The following is a 19,507-nucleotide window of genomic DNA, read 5'->3' on the forward strand; positions in this document are numbered from 1 at the left end:
GATCATGATCCAGCATCAAACCGCTCCATCACTCATTATAGAATTTTCTCATTATCAGATGCAAGAAAAGATTGACGTTGACTCGTAAGTGCCCATCGAAGAAGTCCAGGAACTGCATGTTATTGAACTGGGCTTGTAGTAGGTCGTCCAACGGAACCTGCGCGTTGGCTCCCGGGATCATCATCGGTCCACTGCTTCCATCAATGGTGAAAACTCCGACTTCGTTACTCGAGATGGTAAGGTCGACCCGATCCCACTGTCGTTCAGTGTATCCCTTCCAGTGAACGAGAACACCCCGGTCCGCCAGATTGCGGGCCGAGTACTTGTAGGATCCAAACTTGAAGACCTTGCCGGACTTCTGTAGTTCTCGTTGGTGATCCCACTGCTTGGTGAAGGGCATAAGGAACCGCTTCTTTCCCTTCTTGTTCTGCAAGGTCACCATGGCCTGCTCGATGTAGTCGTTGTATGTCTTGAGTTGTTGATCCAGCCAAATAGCTTGGTCGTTGAGGCGAGCAAGCGTCATCCGAGCGCTGTCCAATTCCCGCTCTCGCTGGATTCTCCGGCGATGCTTTGTGCGGATATCGATGGCAATCGCATTCAGAAGATCCTGGTAGTAATTGTCGCGCCGGATTTTACCGGTTTGTTCGAGTTGAAGAATGTTTTCCAGCGCCGTTTGCTTCAACTCCGTGTAACTCATAGAGGCAAGGTCTACCATGGTGGTGGCTTCCGAGTAAGGGCTCCGTCGTGTGTTGTTTGCACTCAACTCGTCACGAACCAGCGTCATCCATTTGGCTTCGTCCTCTTCGGTGGGTGGCTTAACCATGATGTCCATCAGATTGGCGCCTGTTTGGACGCGAATAATGTAGAGGATGCATCTCTTGGTTTCCATGAACAAAGCCTTCACATCCGCTTCTGGGTCTAATTTGAAATGTCAGTCTCCAGGCATATTTGTGAGTGGTGAAAGTGCTCGGGCTTACCTTCAACTTGTGCCAGCTTGGGGTTCAAGGTGAGATTGATCTCAGAGGAGTTGACGCTCATTAGCTCACTCTCGTTGGATTTGACGTTACCCAGGTCGCGAATGACCTCCTTCAGGATATCATCCGGGTTCTGGCAGATGTAATGGATTTCGCTGGCGATAAGCTGATGGATAGAGAAGATATCAGACATTTTGATATACAAAGTAGGCTTTGTCTTAGCATAAAGGTCGTTGAATTCGTCGATGTCGAAATAGCTTTCAGCGTCCTGAACGGAGACCACTACGAAAAGGTCAGCATCATCCCAAAGATTATAAGTTATGAAATACTCACTGTCACCCCAGATCTGACCAAGCCGCTGGATAGAATCTCCGATATAGCTATTTAGCGGCTGGAGATAGACATTCTCTGCGCCGAAAAGTCGACCGGATGCTACCTGCGCGATCACCTTCGAGATCTCTGAAAGATTGCGCTTTTGTTCCTGGGTCAAGCCACGGTCTATCACACCATACTTCTCGGGCTCGACCATTGCAGGCTGGAAGTAGTTTCTCCACACCCAATGGCCCGCTGTCTGGAGGATGAAGCCGGGGTTCTCCTTGGGGAATCGAGCGAGAAGGCTCTCGTACATCTGTTTCGCGATGTACCGAATACCAAAGGGCATCCTGTACAGTAATTCCTCAAAAGCAGAAAAGAATTGGTCAGCAATATCGCGGAGGTCTTGAAGATGCTGAATGAACGTCGCTCTCGTTTCTGGATCTCTGATTGCCTCTTCTCTTGGGATGTCCAGTCGGCGTCGGCTCCGCTTGCCGGTCCGGAGCTCTTCGTTGTTGATGGCCGAGCGATAAATCTGTATGGGATCGCTCTCCAAGTCCAACTCTGGGTTCTCAACCACATTCTCCCTCACAACAGTTCCAAGAATATCACGCATAAACTTTCGATCCCGTGGGGACTTGATGTAGGATGCGAAAAGTTTACTCCAGAAAGAATTGCACCGCAGATATTCATGGAGCGAGTCGAAGCTTTCGATTTCTTCCCTGGCGGAACGTGCAAGAAGCTTGATGAGGTAGTACTCTTCACGTCTCTTCTGCGAGTATCCAAAGAGACCCATCATCAGATGCCTTATCCGATCATACTCCTTCTCGGGCGTGTTGAGCTCACGCAGGCGTCGGAACAACCGCGCCAAATATTGCGACTGGGTTTGAAGAAGGAAGAACAAAACCTGGTACTGCTCTAGCTTTCTTCTAGATGTCTTATTCAGAGCTTTCAGGTCAAAAGGATCCTTGGAAGAAATCTCCCGGTTCGGAAGAAGGCTTCCAACGTGGCCACCAAAATGCTTCTGGTGTTTTACGACTTCATCAAGCGTGATCTTGTTCCTGACCAGGAGCGCAATCTTGATATCGAGCTGGCCGATGTATTGCTCTGCCAGTTCGTTCTGTCGGACCTGTTGGACAACCAGTTTCCGTGTTCGCTCAAACTCAATTTCCTCGTCGAAATCAAACTCGCTATCATTCAACAGGTGCACAAAGCCCTTGACAGTTCCTACAGGCGGGTTCTTTCCACTTGTGAGGCTCTTGTAGGCTTGACCCTGAATTCGACCGCGGATGTAGCTTTGCGCCTTAATCACCTTATCCATGTTTTCACGGTAATGGCGGCGTTTCTCTTCGAATCTGGAACGAACAAGATGTCCACGGATGTGTGACTGAAGGTCCATAACGACGTCTTCGGCAGCTGCCAGATCTGCAAGAGTCTGGCCAACGTCAACCCGAACAAGCATGGCTCTTATCTGTGCTTGGAATTGGCTAATTTCATACTCGCAGTCATCGAGCTCCTCCAAGATGCCGCCCACGTCGATGCGGAGAATTGCGGCGCGGATAAGAGCTTGAAGATTGGTTATGACCGGTGCTTCCTGCTGTAGAGCTTGCGCATCTGCTTCGAGCCTTCTCCTGAGTATGACTGCCCGAGCCATAGACTGCAGGGTCAAAATGGACGTCTCCTCTTCCTCGAGAGACTCGCGTTGAGAGTTCAGGAAGGATCGTACAGCATTTGCTCGGGAGATGCTTTGGATGTCGATGACGGATGGCACATGCTCGCTTAGATCTTGTCGAAGACGGTCAAGCTCGGCTCGAAGAGCGTTACCGCGAACAATTGACTGGAGAGAGGCGCACTCATTTGCTGTCTTTGCGAGCGCTTCTGCTTGCTGCGATAGGAATTTTCTGGCTGCAAGGGCCCGCGCGCCTGCTTGAACAAAGGTAATTGAAGGTACTTCCTGCAAGAGCAACGATTTTGTCTCTTCGATACCTTTCCGGGTCAGCATTCCTCGAATGATTCCTTGCAGAGACGTGCTGCTTGCTGTCGTCGCATTCATGGCCTCGTTCTGTGTGCTCATCTGCTGACGGACAGAGGCACCCCGGATCAAAGCTTGAAGCACTGTCACATCTTCCTCTCTCGCTCGTGTTGCTTCATATTGTTCTGCAAGCCGATTGCGCTGAAGGACACCACGGATTTGGGCCTGGAGCTCGACCACGTCAGGTTCCACAGACTGCACTGCATCGTACTGCTTTGCCAGCTGACTGCGTTGAAGCGCACCTCGGATAAGGGCTTGGAGCTCAGTTACGTCTGTCTCAGCCGAGTGAGTTTCTTCATATTGCGCTGCGAGTTGCTTGCGCTGCAGAGCACCCCGGATAGCAGCCTGCAGCAGTTGAACATCCTCCTCCGCACCTCTTGTGCCCTCGCAAAGATCGTACACTTTCTGTCGTTGCAATGCGCCTCGTAGTGCTGCCTGAATCAATTTGATGCCCGATTCCTCTTTACGCATACAACTTCGAACACGGTCCACTTGAGCCCTTGCCTTGGCTCCCCGGATCAGGGTCTGCAGCCGCAGTACATCAATTTCCTGGGCCTGGTAATTTTCCTTATCACCTCTCTGCCGCTGTCGGACCAGAAAAGCTCGGCAGATCGCTTGTAATTGAACAGCGAATTTTCGCATATCCATTCGGTATTGAACAATTTGTCGAGCCCAGTCTCCGCGTATCCTGGACTGCAGTTCTACCAAAAACGGTTCGAAATCCCATAGATCGTTCATCAAGTTGCCAAGCTTCAGTCGCAGCATCGCTCCTTTAAGCTGAGCTTGGAAATCAACGATCGAGGCTTCGCTTTCATGTAATTCACGGTGAATGCGATCTTCCTCGGATTCCGGCTCAGGCTCCGGTTCTGGCTCTGGTTCCGCTCCAAAGTTGGCAGCCATCCCTGAGAAACTAGGCATGCTGACGCCCGCCTTGTCGAGGCCTTTTTGTGTTTGCTCGAGTTCATGATGTTCGAACTCCAGTTGGCCCACCAAATTCCCCATCCGGAAATCGACGAGGCCTTTCTTGAACATCAGCCATGACAAGGCGTGGACGCAGTGAATGACCTTCGGGAGGTTTTTCTTTTCGTAAAGATCAATAAGCTCGAACCGGAACAGCTCTGGCAACTCGACTTCATCTAAGAACCGGAAAAACAGTGCGATGTTGTCAGAGTGACGGTACTGAAGTCGCGGGTGTCTGAAGATTCGAAAGGTTCGGTTTGGGTACATAGCTTGTACCACCTCAGCCAGCGTTACTCCGTCACGCAGGCCTTCTTCCAGCTGAACAATCGGCGGGATCTGTTTCTGAATAACTTCTTCGATCCATTCCTTTGCTTCTCCGATATGGCAAAGATACTCGTAAGCCTGGAGGAACTGACGCTGCTTGTCCATCCAGCTCCCAGCCGTCCATGCTGATGCTGCCGGTTTCTTTCGTGCTATGGGGCTATTGTTTCCGGTCACTGTATCAGCGCGCTTTAGGCGTCGTCGTCCCTGTAATCCCACCACAGATGCCCCATAACTGTCAAGCGCAAATTCTTCGGTCTCACCCGATTTCGCAAACTTTGAGAGGGTCCGCAGGTGGCCGGTTGACGATTTTTGGAACGTCTCTAGCTCGGGGGCCGACAAGGTATGGGTGAACGGCGGTGGGTTGGACAAACTATGTGCATGGTGCGCTTTGACTTGTGACTTGGCATGAGGTGAGACAGCATGCGGCGAACCAGTTTTCGTGGGGCTTTGATCGATGTATGAGGGCTTCTCCTTTAATGTGTCAACATCCTGAGGCTGCGCAGGACGTGATTCGGGGGTCTGTGGGCGATTTTCCTTCCAGTATTGAGGATTGTCGACAGTCTGGCTTCGAGAATGACGAAATGCTGCTTGCTTGGCAGCTACAGGAGACGAGTTGGGGGCTTGGGAAAGTGGTCGCAATGAGCGGCGGATGTTCTCATAGGTCGCGCCCGCACTGGCCCAGCTTTTCCCCTCGGAAGCGCCTCCAGCCATTGCTTCGGAGATTGGTGTGTTTACCTCACTCTTGCCCCGTCTATGGCCGGGTAGGGACCCAGATGACGCGGTGGAGGAGACGGTGCTCGTGCGACTGGGAGCAAATGAACTTGATGAGACGGTGTATATCGACGAGCTCGTGGAAGCGGTTGATCCATGGCGCAGTGGATTGGATGTTTGGTTTGGCAAATCCGTCTGTGTGCGTCGGGACGATGCTAAATTGCTTGACATCACGGGTGCCGATTTGAGAGAAAGAATGCGATAACCAATGGAGATGGAAGAGACTCTACTTCAATTGGCCGCATACCTGCCTCCCGGACCGAAGCAGCAAACCGACCAGAGTCGTGCGGTTGCGTGGGATATCACTGGGATGGAATGTTCATCCAAGGGAGAGGCGGCATAACCCTGTGGTAACGGAAAGAATTGGGCCGGGAAGAATCGGTTGATGTAGAAACGGCAGGGCTTGTGCCTGAAATGGCCTGATAAGGCAAGGATCAGAAATGGGAGAGATAAGACAAGACGGGCACGAGGAACACCGAGATTGTCGGAAGAGTCGAGTGAATTGAGGGATCGCAACCGGCGGGCAGGTTTTCGATAGCCCGAATTGCGTGCAGATGGATTGAAACTTGAACACAGAAGACGATGGATGCTGCAGCAACAGAAATAAACAAGAGAGGGAGAGTGAAAGAGGGTCGTCAGCGCTAAAGCGGGGGGTTCAGCTACCAAGTAAATCGGAGGCAGGAACGATCCCCAGCCCCCCAGCAAGGGCAAAAACAAATCTCCCGATTTGGTATGGCGTGCACGGGCATGTGACTGTTACTCTACGATACCTGGTCCAGTGACGTCGATCTCTATCTCAGCCACAGATCTCTGTGGCTAAAATTGTGGTTACTAGCTTGAATGTGTCTGAATGATTGAAATAGGAGACAGACAAGTTCCTCGTTGCACAAACATATGCAGAGATCATCTTATTACTCCCGCTGAGTAAGTACATAGAAGATGTCGCAAGTCCACGGAACTAGTACTCTGGAGGCTGCATGTACACCTGAAGACGGTTTAATCTTGTGAAGATTATGTGCGCCCAATATCTGCCTTAATTCTTCATCAATCTATTCCATGTATGAAGTATGATATCAAGTTATCCATATGAATTTTCAAATGGTTCTATTATCAGACGTGGCCAAACCCTCAGTCCCGCTAGTACTAACGTTAATATATAATGACCAACATCTAGCCCGTCGTACTACTACTACTATCTTATCGGAAACACATGCGGGGACTTGGTCAAAACGCCAGGATCAAAAAATTATTTTTTACCCCCTTCAGTAAATTTGCAGCAGATGACAAACCATCTACATAATAACCCACGAATCATTGAAGAAAAGTAGACAGATTCCGTGTGGTTGAAGAAAGCTCGGATACTACACACCACGGTCACGGGAGTCTTGGAGGACAAAGAGTCCGACGCGATCGACGAACAACTCATGGAGGGGTCAAGGATGACCAGTCCCACCACCCACTTACTAGCGTCGATATATCGCCTACCTATATGACTAGGATACAGACCTACAACACAATCAACTACCATTAAATCCTTTATAACCCCTTCTACAAGTCCTAACGGGAAATTACATCATTGGGAAAAAAAGAGGAAAATGGCAGACGCCGAGCCCCTCTACGTCTACAAGCTGATTCCGTCGACGTCTCCGGTACGGGAACCTCTCCCCGATCGGCTGCCGGTTAGCGAGCTGGATGAGAAATCGGGCTTCGTACACCTCTCTACAGCATTCCAAGTACCGAATACCCTCAAGATGTTCTTTAAAGACGAGCCGCTGGTCTACGTGCTCCGGATTCCCTATGAGGGCATAGCCGGCCAGGTCCGGTGGGAGAATCCTGACGGGACAGTCTGCGGACCGCGACCGAAAGAGGGCTTGTTCCCGGTATGTTGTCTCAGCCCCATGTACGGTTACAAAAAAGAGGATTTAGAACTAATCGGAAACTCTGGATAGCATCTGTACAATGATCTCAAGTTGGGCAAGGACGAGGTAGAGACTGTTGCTATCTGGAAGAATGATGAGGGCTGGGATAAAGCCCTCCTGCAGGCGAAGCCATGGCTGTTGTATTGATCGCATGACAAATTACTCAACTCCTATGAACTATCATACATGTACATATTTTCACATCAAATGGTTTAGAGGCACGGGGACGCCCTGGAGCTAACTTTAGAACTGTAACGATTGCCGAGCTGCATTCGTTCATGGAGCTTGACACTGTACTTTTTCCCTTGTGTGGCTTCATAGACAATTCGTCCCCGGCTTCAAGCTTTGTTTAATCCCCTAGAGGATAGCAGTGCAAAACCTGGCCATCTTTTTCAGAGTCAGAAAACGTCAGAGGTTGGTTGGCAGCCTTTGTCGCCAGGGGGCGAAGATTTACTCACAGAACAGTGCAGCATCTGCACTAGCCAGGAAAATGAAGCTTGTTGCGACTTCGCTTGGTTGACCAGGTCGACCGATGGAAGATTCGGCGCCGAAGTTCTCCATCTGCTCGGGCGCTCGAGTATCGACCTGAATAGGAGTATAAACCGGACCAGGACTACCGAATTAACAGTGAGCATTTGGTTTAACAGTCAACACGGACACTCGAACTTACGCCACTGCATTAACGCGGATACCCTTCGTCTTCAGCTGTGCCGCCAATGATCTTGTAAAGCTAACAATAGCACCTTTAGTCGCACTATAGTCAACCATACCGCTTGTACCTCGGAATGCCACGGTGGATGTGGTATTGATAATGCTGCAGATTAAATTAGCCGTAAGCAGCTTGTTTCAATGGAAATTGGAGAAACTGACGAGTCACCCCTGGATAGATGTGGAAGGGCAAATTTCGTGATAGCGAACATCTGAATGATATTGCTCTCGAAGGTACTGGTAACATTGTCGAGATCTATTTGCGCGAAATCCTTGCACATAATCTGTTTGGAAGCGTTGTTGACGAGAATATTCAGTTTTTTATACCTGGGCTTAGTATGAGACGGAGCTTGGCTGGTAGACTGGTCATGACAAGGCCACGCACGTGTTCATATGTTCTTCAACAGCTTTGCGACAGGTTTCGCGACTTCTTAAATCTCCGCTGAAGAGGTGGCATGATTTGCCCTCGGCCTCAACCATCTTCTTGGTATCCTGAGCATCCTCTTCTTCTTCGGGTAGGTAGACAATGGTGACGTCGGCCCCTTCGCGAGCCATCAAGACCGCGACCGATCGGCCGATGCCGGAACTAGGAAGATGTGAGCTTTTTGGCCCTCCGATATCAAGCCAGTATAGGAGACATACTCGCCACCCGTGATGAGAGCTTTCTTGTCCTTCAATTTGCCAGAACCGACATACTCGACGAAAGTGCCGCTGGATTCCAGCTTGGTCGCTTCACTTGCTGGTGCCATTTTCTTCTCTAACCTGAGATTGTCTATTAGCTTCGTTGATTCTTTGAAGAATACTTATAAAGAGGGAAAGCTAATTGAAGTTACGAGGAGAAAGACCGCGAAGGGGAACTTACCCTGGCGTATTCTGGGATTGAGCTGCCTGTGGCGGCTGGAAAACGCCTTCTTTTCCCATTGCGGATGCCATTGTGACTATGAGTCGTGCGATATGATTGCTAGGAGAAGTTATTGTTCAAACAGTAAGAAATCCATGGCTTTGGCGCTACCTATATAGGTCGGGCGGCTTTCTTTGCCTTCTGTCACCCTGGCGTCATAGTTGTACTACGTAACCAAGTCCGCGAACCATATCCCCACATTTCACCTCTCGATCTATATCGTAGCACACCAAAGAATTCGCCGAATCGATTTGATTGAAAATTAGAATGTCTTTAGTATATCGCTAAAGCAGTATTTATCAACTGTACTTTCAAGTTCTATTTCAAGCTTATACTCGCCGCCTGGCCGGACTAGTGCTACAGTTCAGAGACCATGCTCAATTAGAACCAGTAGACTGATAAACCTTCGCGTCGCATAAAGTTTAATGAGGCCTATTTGATAGGGAATGCTAATGCCAACAGAGGATTGATTAGACGCAGCAGCAAATACCAATCAGCCACATGGAGAGCCCTAAGTGTAACCTTCCAGCTCAAGATATATGAAACAGTCACACTGCGCCCTGCAACAACCTCAGAATTATCAGGTGAAATACTGACATAGCCGTGACACTTCCCGAAACGCAAGTCAGCACTATCATTGGGACCGCCTGGTTATACACATCTGTAATTAGTCTTTGCTTCTCAATTGAACGTCATCTGCCCTCCAGTATATGTGTTCCGTCTCTAGGGCTCCATGGGCCCGCGGAGGAAACCACAAGGAGCAAGGGACAAGTTTAAGATCGTTATTAGAATTCAAGAATAGATAAGCCATTACTCCCCACCTACCGACTCATTATCTAAGTACACTTGCTACACCTTAACATGCCTTGACCAGTGCACCTAGATGTTGATTCATACATGAATCCGGGGTGCTTGGACTACACTGCGGGGAGAGAACTAGACTGGTCCGAGCATATAGCGTCTGCAGTACCACACGAACCAATAGGTTACTGTTGAGGATTGCAATGGTATCTGAACCAAAAGCGTCGCCAATGCAATCATCCAGTTAGATTCAACAACTTCCCCAGCAAGCTCAATGTATCGTTACACGCATTCAAGACAAGACCGTGGGCATCTTATTTATCTTATCAACGAGACTAGTAGCCACTAACCCCATCTTGGCGTATGCGCGAAGTGGAAAATAGAGAAAATACGGAGTTGATAGAGGAGGGAACTTCATATGGAATATATCGTGAAAAGCAACCCCTCACATGACTACTATGTAGTCAGTAACAGTACTGCTAAGTATCCAAGTCATTGCAATTGCCGCAAGCAGCGATTAGGCATCACTCCATGGGAAGTTTAACCCCGAACCCCGCGACGGTTCCTTAAAAAAATTGATAAGCGGGACTGCAAAAATTTTCAGCAGAACTATTATTAACCATCAGTCAGGATGGAATAATTTGGTTCTTTCAATGTCACCCCCTCCTCACTCACCGCCTGGCCTGATTTCGTTTAGCAGCCAATCACAGCTCCAAACAGCCAGCGGGAAGGCGAACCATACCCGTTGCGGCATGAATTCTGCAGGGATCGCTAGCGTGTGCGGCAGAAGTCAAAAGCCAATTTTTTTCTCCTCCGATTTTTCTTCCTTTTTCTTTCTTTCTTTTCTTTGGGAAAGGAAGACTTTCTCCATCAACAGAACGTTTCTATCGTCGATCTGTTGATTATTTTTTCTATTCTTGACTCTTATCATTCTTTTTGACGAGTTACGATAGAACCGGTAGAGTCTTCACCATGCCTATCTCCAACGGTGACTCTCTTGGCCGCGCCATGCAGGCTGAGATCCAGGACCACACCAAGGCCCTGGAGGTCCTGAAGACCTACACTACTCAGGATGGTCTGGACGTTGACACTCTGCTTGACTCGGACAAGCACGGAGCGTTGACCTACAACGACTTCCTGATCTTGCCCGGATACATCGGTAAGACGAACACCTTGAGTTTCTGGTGATTCTTGTTCGTGCTCGGTTGCTTATACGCCCCATCACAGGCTTCCCTGCCTCCGATGTCACTCTGGACACTCCCGTCACCAAGCGTGTCTCTCTGAAGGTTCCCCTTCTGTCCTCTCCCATGGATACCGTTACCGAGCACAACATGGCCATCCACATGGCTCTGCTGGGTGGTCTGGGTGTTATCCACCACAACTGCGCTCCTGAGGAGCAGGCCGAGATGGTCCGCAAGGTCAAGAGATACGAGAACGGTTTCATCTCCGACCCCGTTGTCCTTTCTCCCAAGGCCACTGTCCGCGAGGCCAAGGAGCTGAAGGCCAAGTGGGGCTTCGGTGGCTTCCCTGTTACTGGTAAGTTTTTACTGTTATTATCTTCCTTCCAGTTTTCCCATTCACAGTGATGATTATCCTCTTTTCTATTATAACTTTCGTTCCACTGGAGCAGCGAGAGCAGCACTGTAGAGAAACAGATTTTATCTGACCCTTGTGTTTCATCATAACATCATGTTCTTCTTTTCTGGTTCGAGTCAGACTTGATTCTAACAGCATTTGTTTGAACAGAGAACGGAACCCTCCGCTCCAAGCTTGTTGGTATTGTCACTTCCCGTGACATCCAGTTCCACCGCGACCTTGATGACTCCGTCACCGCCATCATGTCCACTGACCTCATCACTGCCCCCGCTGGCACCACCCTCGCCGAGGCTAACGAGGTCCTCCGTTCCTCCAAGAAGGGCAAGCTCCCCATTGTTGACGAGAACGGCCACCTTGTCTCCCTGCTGTCCCGCAGCGATTTGATGAAGAACCTCCACTACCCCCTTGCCTCCAAGCTCCCCCAGTCCAAGCAGCTCATCGCCGCTGCTGCCATTGGTACCCGTGAGCAGGACAAGACCAGACTCAAGCTCCTCGTTGATGCTGGTCTCGACATCGTTATCCTGGACAGCAGCCAGGGTAACAGCATGTACCAGATTGAGATGATCAAGTGGATCAAGCAGAACTTCCCCGAGATCGACGTTATCGGTGGTAACGTTGTTACTCGTGAGCAAGCCGCAGCTCTGATTGCTGCTGGTGTCGATGGCCTGAGAATTGGCATGGGCAGCGGCAGTGCTTGCATCACCCAGGAGGTCATGGCTGTTGGCCGTCCCCAGGCCATTGCTGTCCGCAGCGTCACCGCTTTCGCCGCTCGCTTCGGTGTTCCTTGCATTGCTGACGGTGGTGTCCAGAACGTTGGTCACATCGTCAAGGGTCTGGCTATGGGTGCCTCCACTGTCATGATGGGAGGTCTCCTTGCCGGTACCACCGAGTCTCCTGGCGAGTACTTCATGAGCAAGGAGGGTCAGCTTGTCAAGTCCTACCGTGGTATGGGCAGTATCGCCGCCATGGAGGACAAGAAGGCTGGCGCTGGCTCCAAGGACAGCAAGGCCAGCAACGCTGGTACTGCCCGTTACTTCTCCGAGAAGGACGGTGTCCTGGTTGCTCAGGGTGTCGCTGGTTCCGTTCTTGATCGTGGCTCCGTCACCAAGTTCGTTCCCTACCTCGTTGCGGGTGTCCAGCACTCCCTGCAGGATATCGGTGTTCCCAGTCTCAAGGCTCTCCACGAGGGTGTGAACAACGGAACTGTCCGCTTCGAGATGAGAAGTGCCAGCGCCATGGCCGAGGGTAACGTCCACGGTCTCCACAGCTACGACAAGAAGCTCTACTCTTAAGCGGTAAAAGCTTGAGTGCCGAAGTTTCTTTGCTTATTTCCTTCTTGTTTAATTGATATCAAGAGCCTTTCTGTTGATACGTTTTGTTACATGATGATATGTGGCTGTTACGAAAACAAAAGCTCGGGCATGGGGAACAGGAGTTCGACTTGCGGTGACGCACCGACTTGGTTAGGGTTATTCAATGCATTATGCCTTTTTCAATGATTCTATACATGATCCTAGACTTCCAATGACAGTCATCAATACCAATCTATCTGTCACAATAATTTTTCCTTTTTTCAGAGTTGTAGATCCGTCACTCGTAGATACGGTCAGTAACTAGTGAGAGGCGGTCTGTTGCCGAAAACGCGGGGTCGCAGTAAGCCTTGCCGCAGAAACGCTGCAGGTCGGCTTCTGCCATCTGCGGCCTGTGGATTCTGTGTACCCTGGGCTCCAATAACCTTTCTCTCTCATTGCAATCCCTCACCTATCTCCTTACCACAGGAATCGGCTGACACTAATGTCTGCGCTCCTTTGGATGGACTATGATGATAGCCTGTGAAACCCTCATACCCCGGCTGCAAGTTGCCCGAGGTAGCCGGCTGTTAGTTTCAAACCTACCATTTAGACCTACGCAGCCCCGGATGCCACTTAGAACCTTCGGTCATCCTATACAACGATGCAATTTTTCTGTTTCCAAGTCACAGCAGACATCAACAGATCAGACTATGGCGTCTCGAAAGACCCCAAAATCCAAGTCTACGCCCGCTGAGCCTCGGCCCAGTTCCAGGTTCGTCATATGCCAAGCTTCGTCGTCTTTCCCGACATACATCCCTACCATACTCACTCTCTTGCTTTCACCTCTTATATAGCGTCAGAATCTCGTAGACACAAGGCTAATTATATTTCAGCGTAATCATCATCTCTCCACATAATGAGGTCCTTCTTCTCCACCGCGTCAAGACATCAACGTCATACCCATCAGCACATGTCTTTCCGGGAGGGAACCTCTCCACCCAGGACGGGCCTTGCCCACCGGTACATGATATCTCCCGACACGATGACGGACCCTGGTATCGAAATGCCGCCATCCGAGAACTATTCGAGGAAAGCGGCATTCTCCTGGCCAAGGACCGTGACTCAGGCAAGATGATCGCTGTGCCACAGGAGCAGCGCGAAGCCGGTCGTCGCGCGATTCATCAGAATAAGATGACATTTGTGCAATGGTTAAAGGAGCAGCATCCCGCAGCAGTACCAGATACGGAAGGACTGATACCATTTACGCGCTGGCTCACACCCATCAGACTTCCGAGACGGTATACGACCCAGATGTACCTGTATTTCTTACCCTTGCCGATGGAGATCGAGAAGCCCGTTCTGGATGAGATCCCACATGAGGGTGAAAAAGAGGAGATTCAGGTTCCGACGAGTGATGGCGGAGTGGAGATTTCCGAGGCGAGGTTCTTGCCTGCGTCAGAATGGGTTCGTATGGCGCAGAAGGGCGAGGCTATCTTGTTTCCGCCCCAGTTCATGCTGCTTCATTTGATGGCGGAGTTTCTGAACCAGGGAACACCGGGTATGGAGTCTGTTGAGGAGTTGAAGAAGCAGCGAGAGGAATTGTTGCAGTTCATTCATTCGGGGCAGCCGCCGTGGACGGACAAGTGTATTTGTCCGAAGGCGCTGCAGATTGGGTCTGATGGCCGGACTGTGATGAAGTTGGATCATCCTGGACCGGAGCTGGAGGGTACTGGTCGACAAGGGGATACGGAGCGGGTTGTACAGCTAAAGTTCATCAAGGGGGTTCCTCGAGAGGTTGTGGTGCGGTGGAAGAAGGATGTATTTGAGGAGAGCCGTTTGTAGCTGAATATGGGTAGATCGCCAGTAGCCGGCTTGTTGTGTAGTATCATATAGAGCATCTAGATGCCGAACTATACTACTACCTCAGTAATCACAACTCGTCAATAACTTATGTCCGTCATATTAATGTATCAAACCCACTATCGAATTTGTTAATCTCTTAAGGGTGCTCACTATGTGAGAACGAGATGAGAACAATATACCAGATATCCTGAGTAGGAGCCTACAAATTGACTAAATTCTCGTGTATAATCCTCTCTTTATCATCACTCTACCTTATACTACAACTCTCACCCACCATCTCACCAGCCACATTCCAATCATGAAGTTCTTTACACCGCCACACCAGGCACACACCCTCACCGCCCACCAATCCAGACAAGCCAAACCCACCCGGCAAAAAAACCTTAGTCATCAGCCCTCGACAAACAATCACATGACCCACAACCCGCGTTCGCCAGAAAGATTCAAGTGGAATTTCACACGCACCGTCCGCCGCCAGTTTAACCCGCCAGCGCAAAACCTCTCACCGTCGTCAACCTCAACCACCCCCCCCAAACAACCGTCAAAATGGAGAACGAGAAGGGAGAGATCGTCGATCTGTATGTATCCATTCATTCCAAATTGATTGCTTCGAGTTGTGATGTGGTTGAGTGAGATGGGTATGGAGATATGGATGCGATTCGGTGGTCGATATACACGATGATATGATATGGATTGGGCGATCACATATCGCGGATATGTGCGATGGATGGGGTGACATTATTTGTCGGTCGACGAAGAGGAAAAGGACATAGTCCGATCTGGATTGAATTGGATCTACGATATGGAAAAGAGACGGACCTGAACGAAATATACGGAGACGGTGAAAACAAGAGGAGGAAATACTGAACACCGATCGCATCGCATATCTCCATGACCATCACCATCACCATCACCCACCAACACACACTGCGCAATCGCCAAAGGAAACAAGACTAGGAAAACGCAAAAATGCTAATAATGCAATTACAGCTACGTCCCCCGCAAGTGCAGCGCCACCAACCGCATCATCAAGGCCAACGACCACGCCTCCGTCCAGATCTCCATCGCCAAGGTTGACGAGAACGGCCGCTACACCGGTGAGAACCACACCTACGCTCTGTGCGGTTTCATCCGTGCCCGTGGTGAGAGCGATGACTCCCTGAACCGCCTTGCCCAGCGTGACGGCTACATCCGCAACGTCTGGACCGCTGCCCGTCAGCGCTAAGCTCTTTTCTTTCCTCCTTTGTTTGAGAGAGTGACGTGCGGTGTTGGGATGAAATTTGGAAGTGGGTGGTTATTTATGATGGTACGTTACCAACTATCTAATTATCTACCTACATATCTATCTATGTCTTCTACTACGTAGGAGTTTGCAGAGGGGGGCGCAAGGCTAATGATATTGATGGTATAGGATGAAGATATTTAACTATATCTCCAACAACAAAAAAGGGAATCCTTTTCACAATGAAATGAAAAAACTTTTCTTAACTTTTCCATCAACAATTCAATTTCCATCCTGCTTTCATTTTTTTTTTAATTCCCTTTTTATCATCTCGGTTGGAAGCAGCCTTCATCTCTCTTCTGGGGGTTGCCCTTTCCTTTTCTTTTTTTCTCGTCTGGTACGGAGTACTGTTGTAGCAAGCACACACACACACACACACACACACACACTAGATATCATATCTTATCATCGGCACATCAAGGCTTCCTCACTCCGCCCCCAATAAACCCCCGGAAGAGAAAGCAGAAGAAGGGAACCGTCATCTGGATTCCTCTTCTGTCCTTCTTTTCTGTGGGTCAGGGGACATCCCATGAGTCAGGAGGTAGACAAGTAAAACACGCACATCCACCGCCGAATATTACGCTTTACCGCCTGCTGAAGAGCCACTTTGCTGAGACTTGCATCGGGGCACAGATACGGGTGGGACATATCTATTTAGTTAACCTCCTTAGGTAGTTAGTAGAAGAAGAAAAAAGGAAACTTAAGGTTCAAAAACTGAATGCTTTTCATTTCTACTCGTAACCGTGGTCCTTCGTTTCGTAGTTCTCGCTTTCTTTTTTTTCCTCTTTTCGGGGTTCCTGTTTTGTGTGGTTTATATCACGTAGATCTATGTGGGAGTCATGATATCAATGGCGGTGGTTTCAGCATGAAAATAAGTAAGAAGTTCTGCCCATTTTTTCTCTAGTCATTTCGTTGCCTTCTAAATCTAGTCCTTCTCAAGTCTGACGGCAGGGTTGGACTCGATGAAGCCGAGATCGACCTTGTGACCCAGGAGTTCTCGGATGTTGCTAACGCCGTATCTGGTACATTGTTAGTATCAAATGTCATTCTGTATCGTGTTTGTTTCTGACTTACTTGATCATGGTAGGTCTCTCCAGACTCAATCCCCATCCGTAGACCTGCATGCCCTTTGGGATACCCATGGGTTCTAACATCTCCGGACGGAACATACCACTGTTTCCGATCTCCACCCACTTACCAAGGCCAGCGTGGTAACCGAAGATCTCCATACTGGGCTCGGTGTAGGGGTTGTAGGCCGGCTTGAAGCGGAGCTGGTGGATGCCCATCTTGGCGAAGAAGACCTCCATGAAGCCAATCAGACCACCAAGGGTGAGACCAAAGTCGGCAATGACACCCTCGATCTGGTGGAACTCGGCCAAGTGGGTGGCGTCGACCGCCTCGTTACGGAACACTCGGTCGATACTGAAATATCTCGCCGGACGGGGGTTGGCCGCCAGCTTGTGCAGAACATATGTCGAAACCGAGGTGGTGTGTGTGCGGAGAACCAGCCGCAGCGCCTCGTCGGCATCCCAGGGGTAGCGGTAGCCAATGGATCCGTACTTGCCATTCTCGTGCACCTGGCGGACGTCCTCCCAGTACTGCTTGTAGTCGAGGGGCTTCTCCTGGGCGGCGTTCGAGGCCGGCTGGATGGACTTGGGACGGTGAGGGTCGTTCTCTGGGTCCTCGCGGGGCGGGTCGGCCTTGACCGGGTCGGCGATGTAGAAGGTATCTTGAAGGTCACGGGCGGGGTGTTGCTGAGGGACGAAGAGGGCGTCGAAGTTCCAGAAGCCCGTCTCGACGAAACGGTTGGTAGGCATCTCCTCGAAACCCATTTCGAAGAAGATGTTGCGGAATTCCTGGCGCACCTTGTTCAGGGGGTGGAAAGCACCAGCGGGCGTGGGGGCACCCTTGGCCTTGAAGTTGTAGGGCTTCAGCTGGGCCGTCTTCCAGGAGCCGTTCATGAGCATCTCCGCGGTCAGGTCGGTCTCCTCCTTGACGAATTCGCGTGCGAACTTGGGACCCTTGGAGATCTTGAAGGAAATGACCTTCTGCAGGGCGACCAGCTTGCGCCGCTTCAGATCTGTAAGGGCCTTCTGGTCGTTCAGAGTCTGGGTGTTCTTGACCGTCAGCAACAACTCGCGGGTCTCGTCCACGATGGTGTCGGTCGTCGCCCGCAGAAGATCCTTGTCCTTCTTAATCCAGCCCTTCTTGAAAGCATTGCCCTGACCGATCTTGGCGTTGTCCTTTCCAACGACTCCGGGCAACTCGGCGATCTTCAATCCGTCCATGGCAGCCAACACGGCTTGGAACACTTTGGCTTCGTGACTGCCATTCGTGGCGATTTCTTCACCTTCGGGGGTCAATACAGCAACCTCTTTGTCGAAGGTCTCATACTCGACCATCTGTCGGGAGGCTAGACGGTCGAGGGCGGCCTTGACGTTTAGTGAGGGGGTGGAGGGGAAGGCTTCGCTGGAGAGGATGGAGGCGTCGGACGCGGACAGGGCGTCCAGGATGGGGCTCGTCATATCGGTCGCCATGATTGCGAGTCGTGAACCCCGAGGCACGGATCTAAGGGGCGTAAAAGGGTGCTGAGAAGACCGACTGTGCGATTGGGGACTTCAATCAGATACTTGCCCACTTTCCGAAATTGTGACTCTTTCGGGCACCTCGTCGATTACGGCGAACGTCAAAGACCAGCTGTGTCGTCCCGTGACCAGCCGGTGGTTTTTACCCCGCCATCCGTTTGGCTGCGTTTCTCTTACTGATAGTTTAGTTGGAGTATAGAATTAAAACACTAATTATCGACATGTCATGACTCTTCAGATCGATCCCTCCGCAGTTTGTATGCATGCAGATGTGTATGTATCCTGGACGATCACAGAATGAGGGGTCACCAGTCTGTCTCTCTTGTGCCAATGCAATACCCCATGGTCTTTGCTGCTTAATTCCTGGCCACACCCCCGCGAGGACCGGTTCTGCAGCTGAGCAGAAGATGTTCGCATGATCTTGCTTGAAGATCAAGCGATCAGATCAACTGCAACTACTGAGGTGGTGGTGGTGTCGCTAGTAACACTCGGTTGTCTCCCGACTTGCATTGGGGGGAGGGGGAAATATTCAGGAAAAAAAAAAAGGGCGTAACAGAAACAGGAAAATGCAGCTGAGTATGTGCAATGTAAATATAGCACGGGAGGACATGGTGATGCTGCTGGTGGTATTACTAGTAGTACCGATCAAAGGCCGAAACCTGAAGAATATATACTACTACCACCAGCGACTTCTTCATTTCCTGCCATACTCACGCTGAATATCAGGGCGAGCACTGCATTTATCCTGAATGATTACTCCCAGCCATGCCGATGATTGTGGATGGTTTCATACGTGCACCCTGTCCAGTAGTAGTTGTGTAGTGACTATGCCTCTGCCTCTGCCGTTCGACGAGCTGCAGCCTGCCACAATCCGAGATAGTAGCAAGTCCTAGAGGCTATCTCATGCAGCCACACTACCCAATATGGAGGAGTGTACTCCGCATCGACTATAACTCACCACGAAACACGAGCAAGAGCAAGGTTTTGAGACTATTTAGCTGGCTGACGGAGATTGCATCAGCGCTAGTGACCTTTTTTGTCTCCCGTGAATCCCCAAGCGCAACGGCTCCGACCATAATCCGGGGACTCCGTAACTAAGTGACCTGAACGAAGGTTTGTCTAAACCATGCAGCTTCATTGCCATCAGTCGTGGTTGTTGGCAGATGGGCTAGATACCGCGCCTTTTA

General features: G+C 50.3%; 7 protein-coding genes across 7 annotated transcripts; 4 read left to right on the forward strand and 3 right to left on the reverse strand.

Moving 5' to 3' along the window:
* Nucleotides 1-28: 28 nt before the first annotated feature.
* BO85DRAFT_383675 (putative Ras GTPase activating protein) lies at nucleotides 29-5,313 on the reverse strand (the record flags this gene model as incomplete). The annotated part of the gene is made up of 3 exons (XM_025656524.1): nucleotides 29-918; nucleotides 978-1,256; nucleotides 1,308-5,313. 3 exons carry the CDS (start codon nucleotides 5,311-5,313, stop codon nucleotides 29-31), a joined length of 5,175 nt encoding a protein of 1,724 aa, XP_025510504.1.
* A 1,497-nt stretch (nucleotides 5,314-6,810) lies between these two features.
* BO85DRAFT_431299 (DUF952 domain-containing protein) lies at nucleotides 6,811-7,663 on the forward strand. Its single transcript, XM_025658330.1, has 2 exons — nucleotides 6,811-7,253; nucleotides 7,323-7,663. Exons 1-2 carry the CDS (start codon nucleotides 6,969-6,971, stop codon nucleotides 7,437-7,439), a joined length of 402 nt encoding a protein of 133 aa, XP_025510505.1. The 5' UTR covers nucleotides 6,811-6,968; the 3' UTR covers nucleotides 7,440-7,663.
* BO85DRAFT_431302 (oxidoreductase, short-chain dehydrogenase/reductase family) lies at nucleotides 7,642-8,954 on the reverse strand (the record flags this gene model as incomplete). Its single annotated transcript, XM_025658331.1, has 7 exons — nucleotides 8,863-8,954; nucleotides 8,643-8,762; nucleotides 8,386-8,586; nucleotides 8,163-8,327; nucleotides 7,963-8,106; nucleotides 7,751-7,905; nucleotides 7,642-7,679 (listed from the first exon to the last, which is right to left on the reverse strand). The coding sequence occupies exons 1-7, from the start codon at nucleotides 8,931-8,933 to the stop codon at nucleotides 7,642-7,644; spliced, it is 894 nt and encodes a 297-aa protein (XP_025510506.1). The 5' UTR covers nucleotides 8,934-8,954.
* Nucleotides 8,955-10,557: 1,603 nt separating this feature from the next.
* BO85DRAFT_453907 (putative IMP dehydrogenase) lies at nucleotides 10,558-12,859 on the forward strand. The gene is made up of 3 exons (XM_025661157.1): nucleotides 10,558-10,861; nucleotides 10,930-11,238; nucleotides 11,449-12,859. Exons 1-3 carry the CDS (start codon nucleotides 10,675-10,677, stop codon nucleotides 12,588-12,590), a joined length of 1,638 nt encoding a protein of 545 aa, XP_025510507.1. The 5' UTR covers nucleotides 10,558-10,674; the 3' UTR covers nucleotides 12,591-12,859.
* A 142-nt stretch (nucleotides 12,860-13,001) lies between these two features.
* On the forward strand, nucleotides 13,002-14,541 carry BO85DRAFT_453908 (NUDIX hydrolase). The gene is made up of 2 exons (XM_025661158.1): nucleotides 13,002-13,362; nucleotides 13,484-14,541. The coding sequence occupies exons 1-2, from the start codon at nucleotides 13,301-13,303 to the stop codon at nucleotides 14,430-14,432; spliced, it is 1,011 nt and encodes a 336-aa protein (XP_025510508.1). The 5' UTR covers nucleotides 13,002-13,300; the 3' UTR covers nucleotides 14,433-14,541.
* Nucleotides 14,542-14,977: 436 nt separating this feature from the next.
* Nucleotides 14,978-15,973, forward strand: rps21 (40S ribosomal protein eS21). The gene is made up of 2 exons (XM_025657371.1): nucleotides 14,978-15,031; nucleotides 15,444-15,973. The coding sequence occupies exons 1-2, from the start codon at nucleotides 15,000-15,002 to the stop codon at nucleotides 15,676-15,678; spliced, it is 267 nt and encodes an 88-aa protein (XP_025510509.1). The 5' UTR covers nucleotides 14,978-14,999; the 3' UTR covers nucleotides 15,679-15,973.
* Nucleotides 15,974-16,163: 190 nt separating this feature from the next.
* BO85DRAFT_199439 (phenylalanine--tRNA ligase subunit alpha) lies at nucleotides 16,164-18,413 on the reverse strand. The gene is made up of 2 exons (XM_025654512.1): nucleotides 16,810-18,413; nucleotides 16,164-16,754 (listed from the first exon to the last, which is right to left on the reverse strand). The coding sequence occupies exons 1-2, from the start codon at nucleotides 18,270-18,272 to the stop codon at nucleotides 16,661-16,663; spliced, it is 1,557 nt and encodes a 518-aa protein (XP_025510510.1). The 5' UTR covers nucleotides 18,273-18,413; the 3' UTR covers nucleotides 16,164-16,660.
* Between the last annotated feature and the right edge of the window lie 1,094 nt (nucleotides 18,414-19,507).

Source organism: Aspergillus piperis (assembly GCF_003184755.1).
Source record: "Aspergillus piperis CBS 112811 unplaced genomic scaffold BO85scaffold_30, whole genome shotgun sequence".
Lineage (NCBI taxonomy): Eukaryota > Fungi > Ascomycota > Eurotiomycetes > Eurotiales > Aspergillaceae > Aspergillus > Aspergillus piperis.